The sequence below is a fragment of the Apodemus sylvaticus genome, chromosome 3 (genome assembly GCF_947179515.1).
Source record: "Apodemus sylvaticus chromosome 3, mApoSyl1.1, whole genome shotgun sequence".
Taxonomy (NCBI): Eukaryota; Metazoa; Chordata; class Mammalia; order Rodentia; family Muridae; genus Apodemus; species Apodemus sylvaticus.
In genome coordinates, this window is record NC_067474.1 from 146,270,349 (window position 1) to 146,278,859 (window position 8,511).

At 51.3% G+C, this 8,511-nt stretch overlaps 1 protein-coding gene across 1 annotated transcript; it reads right to left on the bottom strand.

Annotated features, from left to right (window-relative positions):
• Nucleotides 1–258: 258 nt before the first annotated feature.
• Xkr8 (XK related 8) lies at nt 259–8,338 on the bottom strand. The gene is made up of 3 exons (XM_052177602.1): nt 7,980–8,338; nt 6,597–6,793; nt 259–3,609 (listed from the first exon to the last, which is right to left on the bottom strand). The coding sequence occupies exons 1-3, from the start codon at nt 8,270–8,272 to the stop codon at nt 2,894–2,896; spliced, it is 1,206 nt and encodes a 401-aa protein (XP_052033562.1). The 5' UTR covers nt 8,273–8,338; the 3' UTR covers nt 259–2,893.
• Nucleotides 8,339–8,511: the final 173 nt, after the last annotated feature.

An 8,511-nucleotide genomic window follows, 5' to 3' on the forward strand; every position in this document is an offset into this window, starting at 1 on the left:
CCAAGTACTGGCGATTCTCCCTCCCTCAGTTCCTTGCCCGTGCAATCTAAAAGCCCCGCCTCTTTCGTCCTGCCCAGCCATTGGCTGTTGGCAACTTTATTTCCCAATCACAGCCAACTGGGGGAAGGCTTTCTTTAAGCGAAGCAGATTCCCATTTGATTCTGGGAGCTGAATTAGTTAAGACTGAGCATTGGAACCAATCCCCAACAAACCCAAACAGCAACCACCACCTCCCGAAAGAACATTCTCCAGCAAACCTTGCAGTGGTATGTAAAATTTAAGGTTTATTTTTCCAAAACCGGTTTCTTCACATTTCAAAGTTCTTGGTCACATATGGTGTTTCTCATCTTCAGAAGCTGAGGCAGAATTGTCAAGAGATTGGGCTGGCCTAAACTACAGTGTGGAGCCTTGTTTCAAATCACCAAAAACAAAAATACATGTGTTTTACTGGGAATCTTCAAGGACTACAGGTCATGTCACTAAGCTGGTTTTAAACTCTGTAAACTTTAACAGCTTTGCGTGGTCGTCCTGAAGCTGAGACAAGAGAAGGCTGTGCTCAGGGCCGTCTCACACAGGCCAGATGGTACGTCACAAAAGAAGAACAATGCAGTAACCTGTTTGTTTGTTTGTTTTTAACTAAAAAAAAAAATTGTGTTAGTATCTAAATATGCATGCGCAAAAGCCAAAGGAGGATGCTGGATCCCTTGGAGCCAGAGCTGGGCAGGTGTGCGCGACCCAGAATGGGTACTGGAGACCAAACCTCAGTCCCCTACAGGAGCCGGGAGCGCTCCTAACTGCTGAGCCATAGCTGCAGCCCCAGCCCTGACTTGTGTGTTTAATCCCAGTACTTGACTGATGGAGGCGTGGGATCAGGAGTTCAGCCTCAGCTGTGTAATGCTCCAAGATAGCATGGGCTAAGCCGTTTCATAAACACAAAGTATGCGTGAGTGTATTTTAGGTTAGTATATGGCTATGTGTTTTAGGTAGTATATAAGAGTTTGGATTTAATTAAATACATGTTACTATCATTTGACAATTTCATCTGGACTACAAATGAAAGGTCAGCCAAAACTAAAATTCTAAACATATGTTGTGGTTTTTTTATAATTTTTGTTTTGTTTGAGACAGGGTCTCATGTAGTCCAAGCTGGCCTCTGATGTTGTCACTAAGGAGTCTGAACTCCTGATGTCCTTGCCCAGACTGGTAGGTATGTCACACTGGCCCAGCCCTCTATAGATCTGACCCTTTTCATAAATGAGAATAATGGTGATTTCAGGTGTGTACCTCTAGAGGAATCTGTTTATAGAATGAAGCCTTCTGATATCATTACATCTGGGTTGTTTTGTTTTGTTTTTTTTTTTTCATGAGATAGTGAAGACAGAGGTGGCAATTATTTTTCAGACCCTTTTAACATCAACAACCACTTTGGCTCCTTTTACTGGTCTGTAAAATTCAAGGAAATCACTAGGTCCTTTCTGTCCATAATAGTCAACCCATACACACATTTTTAGTATAAGAAGCACCTTCTCCCAGAGCCTTACCCAGGCCCCGACCTGCATCTCTGCAGCCTCCTTAGCTGTGGGCCAAAAGCACCCCAACCCCCCCCCCCAAGGAACAGCATTTACAGATTCCTTCTCCAATATGCCTCACAACTCTAGGCTCTGCTTACCACTCAGGGACTCCAGGCTGCAGTCACTGCTCAAGTGGCCCACCATCAATGCCTCAGGTTCTCAGAGGGGTCTTCCCTAGTGGTTCTTTATAAAGCTGCAACTTCCACCGACAACATACATCCTCCCTCTCACCTCTTCGTCTGTTCTTCTTTCAGCACTTGGTGTGATGGTGCTTTTTTTGGTCGTGCTCCACACGAATGAATGAATGAATGACTGGTAGAACCGCCTTGGATCCCAGCACTGGGACCTAGACCATTTCTCTTCTGCCCCTGGTACCTTTCTCCTGTTCCACCAGACCACAAACCTCCCAGAGCAGAACATCCCATCTCCATAGAACCATCGATCACATCCCAGAAGCCACCACACCTCTCACCCACAAAGGGCACCCAGCCCCTCAAACCTGCCTCCCTGTCCTAACGATGCTATGTCCTCTTTAGGCTCAGTACGGAGCTGCTAAGAGAATGCAGAATGCATTAGCATCAACCCATGAATTCTGCCAGCCAAATGAGCAACCCGCTTTGGCTCACTAGCTCCTGTGTCTAGGGAAGCAAAATTAAGTCAAACCTAAGATGGCCCACATCCGTACAGCAGGGGTCTGTGTCAGTTTTAAGGGGTTCCAGGCCTCTGCCTGCTATGTGTCTGTAAAGGGTGATAGATTGCACTTAATGGTACATACTGATTTGGAGAATCTCATGAGGTTTTAATACTGTTAAACACATGCACGCATGTTCTTCTTTCATATAGATTGAGGTAGGAGATTGAAAAATACTCAATGGGCCTCACCTGGCCTAGACCACAGGTCCATAAGGCACTGTAGAGGTGACCTAAGAGCCTGGGCTTTGGGACACTGGAGGAGCAGCTCTGGCCTCTGCTGTTTAGAAGTCTACCCAGAATCTGTCCAGGTGGACAGGGAAAGAAGCTAGGGTGGCAGCCAGTTCAGAAGTCAGTATGATGCTCCCAGAACATAAAGTGCCTTCAGCATCTGTTGGCTGAGGTGAATGGGTGGGATGGGGTGGGGAAGAGTTCTTGAGAACATCTCCCAGAATCTGTGTCACCCAGAGCGGGCTAGGGAACCAGGAACATGCCCACCACCAATCACCTGAGAGGTGAGGACGGCAAACAACTGAGGAATGGAGAAGGAAACTGGCTTGCACATGATTGGCCCCTTGTCCCTTGCAAGGCCCCGCTCTGCTCCTCTCCTCACTGGCTGAGTCAGACCTGCGTCAGAGGACTCCATTCAGCTGTACCTCCTGTGTCAGGACTGCCTGAGCTTTGGCCTTGGCAAAGAAGTTCTCTGCTAACAGAGTGGCACGCCTGTTATAAATCAACTTAGGAGGACGTTTGGAAGGAAGGAGTCTTAGGGTCCCATCCACGAGGTCGGGTTCCCAGCTGCAGCTAGGGTGCAGCCAGAGGTAGTAGATCATACGCAAAGCCAGGCCCAGGAAGAAGCAGACGCCTCCTATAGTCACCCACATCGGCAATGAGTCCCCACTGGGCAGCCAGGTGCCATGTATCACCCAGGAGGTGGTGACCAGCAGAACACTGTCACTGAGGATGAAGAACAGGTGGATAATGGCCCGGCCTCGAGTGCGGCCCCCAGACACGTTGAACCAGGAGAAATAAAGGATGAGCGCCACTGTCACCCGGTATAGCCACTCACCGTTGGAGTCAGGCATAAACTTTGTGCCTTGAAGCCAGACCCAAAACAACAGTACCAGCCACAGGCTGAGGAAGTGCAGGGCCACATAGTAGGGGAAGACAGCTGAGAACAAGGCAATGGCGCAGATTCGGGGTCCCAACAGCAGCAGGTTCCACAGGAAATAGACAGCAGAGGAGCTCCAGCCCAGGCGCGGCTTGGAGGGAAGACAGGTACGCAAGGACCGATGGTAGTCCAGCAGTGCCCACGAGATGCCCAGGAAGGATGAGCTGATGCCAAACCCTACCAAGAGCAAGAAGAGAGTCAGCCTGGGTGCGGCCTGCCTGTCAACCCCCGTTCCCGTTCACAGGGGCCTCACAGAAACCCAGAAGCAGGTCTCAGCAGCCCCAGCTTGCTCAATGGACAGTGGGAGGGAGAACATTTGGAGGAGACAGTGCTCTGCTCTCAAATGCTGTCCCAGTGACATTCTTAGGTACGAGAGGGTATGTGACATGAAAACTCCACTGTGCCTCAGCTGTGCCGCCGTAAGCCTCTTGCAGGTTCTGTACCCTTTCCCGGAGGACCCCAAGTTCTCAGGCTCTGAACGCCTGGCAGCTCTAGCCCCACTTTCTCCACGTCAGAGTAGACATGTCTCAGAGAGTAGTAACAAGCCTCCGATTCCAGCTCTCCTCAGGACTGGCAGCCCACCCCTCTTCACTCGCCTCCAAGTCCAGCCCAGCCCAGCCTATTATTCTGACTTCCCAAGACCTAGGAGTTTATGACTGGGTTCCTGTCCCAGCTCTGCATTGCCTAGGTCTCCTGGGCTTCTGTGATGGTTCATATGTAATTGGCCCAGGGAGTGACCCTATTAGGAGGTGTGGCCCTGTTGGAGTAGGTGTGTCACTGTGGGTGTGGGCTTTAAGACTTGGAAGCCAGTCTTCTCTAGCCACCTTTAGATGAAGATGTAGAACCCTCAGCTCCTCCTGCCCCATGCCTGCCTGGATACCGCCATGCTCCTGCCTTGGTGACAATGGACTGAACCTCTGAGCCTCTAAGACAGCCCCAGTTAAGTGTTGTCTTTTATAAAACTTGCATTTTATAATGCAAGTCATGGTGTCTGTTCACCCATGTGAACAGTAAAACCCTAAGACAGCCTCCAAGAAGAGTAACATGGGCAGACCTTACAAAGTGTCTCCCCTCACCTCCTCTAAGGTATCCACTGATGACAGTGATGAGTTTACTGATGACATACTGCATCCCCAGAGCCCACTTGTGGCCTGGTATCAAATCTCTAGCTACCCCTATCTCTTAACTACCTGACAACTCCTCACCCTACAAACCCCAGCCCGAATAGATTCTGGGGCTACCCATCTAGATTCCACTCTGCCCTCAGAGGCCCCTGTAACAACCCACTTACCCCATTAACACAATTACATGTGGTTTGGGACTCCCACACACCCTCACCCTCATCCCCACCCCCACCCCCTTCCCTGAGACAAGGTTTCTCTGTGTAGCCCTGGCTGTCCCGAAACTCACTCTGTAGACCAGGCTGGCCTAGAAATCAGAGATTCACCTGCCTCTGCCTCCCACGTGCTGGGATTCCAGGCCCGCGCCATGAAGGCCTGGTCTTTATTCTACCCTTGAGCAGGATCCTGGAGGGTAGAAAAAGTACTCTGCTCACCTAGGATCTCCAGGTGGCCCAAAAGGTGGCACATAAATGTCTGCTCCATCAAAAGTAGAGAAAAGCCTGTCTCCTCATGCTCTACCAACAGTGTAGACCGTTTCCACCTGCTCTGATCTCAAACAAATGTCAAGTACCTAGCAAGCGCTGAAAAGGAGCAGTCACCTTTCTGCACACCTCTCTCTTCCTATGTAACATGAGGAGTTCCCCCAAGTCCCACCGAAAGTGGGACAAGATGGGTTCCTTGGAGAGCCACTGCAGAGGACCTTGAGGAATGAAGTGATGGGCAACAGAAAAGGGTAACCTGGGCTCTCAATAAGGTGTGAGGCAGACCGTTGCTTAGTCTCAGGCTGGGCCCGTGGCCTTGAGGAAATATCTCCCAATGCTTCTCACTGTCCAGGTCCCTGTGAGGGTTTATGGGGCCCTGCCACCTGCCTCTTCTGGCCACTCGGTACACCTGGTGTCACTATTTGTTTTAAGGCTATTATTGGCTGGGTGGAGGCTCTGTATATCTTGTTCACAGCTGTGTCCCCAACATAGTGACAAAGACGAAACTTGAGTATACACTCTGTGAAGGGACTCTGTTGGGATCAAGTCCTGAGCGAATGTGTGGTATTGACATGTGCACAGCCATGGCCAGGACCCTATTACCTCAGACCCATGGGGATGGCAGACACCCCTGGTTGGTCTAAGTATGGATGTTTAGAATCAGCTGTCCTTTAGCTAAAACCAATATATGCAGAAACTGTCAACTGCATCTCCACCTCCCATAACAATACCTGAGACGGAACCCTACAGAAGCCTCCAGATGTGGTAAGTGGCTGCTGCAGAGCCCAAGGCCCACCAACTCCTCCTTTTTCGTGTATCTGTTTTCTTCCATTATGGTTGCCAGTTAGGTCAACCCCTAAACTGTGCAGGTTCAGGCAATGCCCAATAAAATGTCCATTACCTACCAAACCTATGATGTGTCAGGTAACCTACACATTTTATTTATTACCATCAAAATAATAAAAAAGGATGCAGTACTGAGGAGGAAGGAGCAGGAGGATTTCTGGGAGCTCAAAGCTAGCCTGGTCTACATAATGGGAGCCTGACTCAAAAATAAAATAAGATGGGGGGGAAAGATGGCTCACCAGTTAAGAGCACTCACTGACTGCTCTTCCAGAGGTCCTGAGTTCAAATCCCAGCAACCGCATGGTGGCTCACAACCATCTGATGCCCTCATCTGGTGGGTCTGAGGACAGCTACAGTGTACTCATAAACATAAAATAAATAAGTCTTTAACAAGAAGATTCCTCCTCAATCATATAAGAGATGGAGAGCAATGAAGATACACCTGGCCCTGGCCTCTGCTTTCTGTACATAAGCACATGTACCTGCAAACGCACACAAACATGTGCACATACGCATTCACACAGGACCCTGGACTTGACATGCGTGTGACTCCCCACATCTCATCTTCTCATTACTCCACACGGTGCTCAGATGAGAACCGAATGATGGCTTGAGTCCCTGTTCTAAGCTCTGCAGCTTGAAAGCGACTTTCGATTTGAATCCAGACCAGCCGCCTAGCCCTCGGTCTAGGGACAGCCACGGGCCCAGCACTCACACTGGTAGTACTCCGCCTGGCCACTCTGCAGGACGATGGCCAGCACCAGTGTGAGCTGCGGTGTCGCCTCCAGGAAACTCTCAAAAAGCCGTAGCATGCTGATGTCCAGGGACAGGAAGTCTGCATAGGCCAGGTCACACTCCGAAGGCACCTCCTGGTAGCACATGGACAGCCCCTGATGCATTCCGTGCAGGCACCTGGGAAGGACACACAGGTAGCCCGATGGGCCAGGTCAATGTCCTGTGAAGTCTTCCATCTCCTACCGCTGAGTGCACGGAGGCAGACTTCAATCCTAGCTTGTCGAGTAAAAGCGACGGAGCCTGGAGCCACCCACCTAACTAACCTCATGGAATTTGTTTCCTCGTCCGTAAAGTGGGGGGAATTCAACTCCTACTCTTGCTGGTCAGGTATGATCCCAAGTGCATCACAACCCTGTCCTACCTACTCACGAGAGCCCCATTTTAGAGATGGGAGATGGAATTAAGAAGCAAACAGGAGGGGTTGTTAATCACATCCACTGCTCTTGCAGAGGACCAGTGTCTGGCTCCCAGCACCACATGAGGTGCCTCACCTGTAACTCCAATGGAACCGGCACCATCTTCTCTTGGGGCCTTCCTGTTATAACTGTCTGGTTATCACAGTCAGCTGAGCTGTACCACAGTTCGGACAAAAGGCAAACACTCCCAAGGTCCCTCCCCACAGCTGGAGACTGTATGCAGCTTCGCCTAGATCAGAGACTTCCACAACAGATTCCTGATCCATCCAGCCCAGCCTAGCCTAGCCTAGCCTAGCCCAGCCCAGCCCAGCCCAGCCCAGCCCACAACGTGAAGCGACACCACAACTCACACAGGTGCTGGCTATTGTGTTGAAGAGTAGCCAGGCCTTCATCACGATTCTGGCCCCTAGATTTCGTTTTTATCTCCCATTTACCCAAGGGCCTATTCACGGTGTGAGAGAGAGGGGCGGTGGGGAGAGAAAAACAGAGACAGGGAGGAGGAGGAGGAAAGGAAAAAGAAAAGGTTCTCAGGACAGCACTGTACCAGGGACTTTCTCACTGTCCTCACTTTAGACTGAACCTGGGTCCTACACAGTTCAGAAAAACACACAATCCACACACATTTTCCAGAACCAGTCTGTATCCAGTCCTGGCTGGCTCCAGGGACACGGATGAGTCAAGCAGGACCCTCTTCAGTCCCTGACGGGGAAGCAAATGTTCGCAGAAAAAGACAGAAATGGAAAAGAAAGATAAGGGGCATCTCTGACTCCAAGACCCTGATGCTCCCTTCCTTTTTCCTGGACCTGGGTTTTCGCCTACGCCCAGGGCAAGGCTGAACTGGCTCTGGCGGCTGTCAACCCACTTCTCTCAACGGGCCGGGCACTCACCTGTACAGGTAGCCGAGCTGCAGCAGGTGCAGCAGAGCCAGGAAACGACGCGAGGGCTGCAAGTGGTGCAGCTCGGCCGGGTCAGCTGTCAGCCAGAGCCAGCTGAAGAGCTGCAGCAGCACCGAGGATTGGCCTAGCAGGATCAGTACCAGCGCGGCCCACAGGTAACGGCCAACGAGCATGTACTGGACGACGGCCCACACGTCGGCGACCAGGTCCAACAGGAAAGACAAGGTACTCAGCAGGGCTACGGCTATGTCTAAGACCACATGGGGGTGCATGGACAGAGGCATGATCCTCCGAGAAACCTCACTACCGCGAATCTGCCTTCCAGCCCCGCTAGTCCAGGAAGGGGGCGGGGCAGTCCTCCCGGAGGCTGGGCTGCTGGGCGGAACTTCCCCATCTCGCCCCGTCCGGGGAGGAGCGAGTCCGCGACCCCGCCCCCAGACTGGTCCCACCGCCCAGACCCCGCCCCCAGCCCGCGCTTTCTGGAGCCCGGCTTCTACTGGTTTGGACAAGAGTGGCTGTAGGA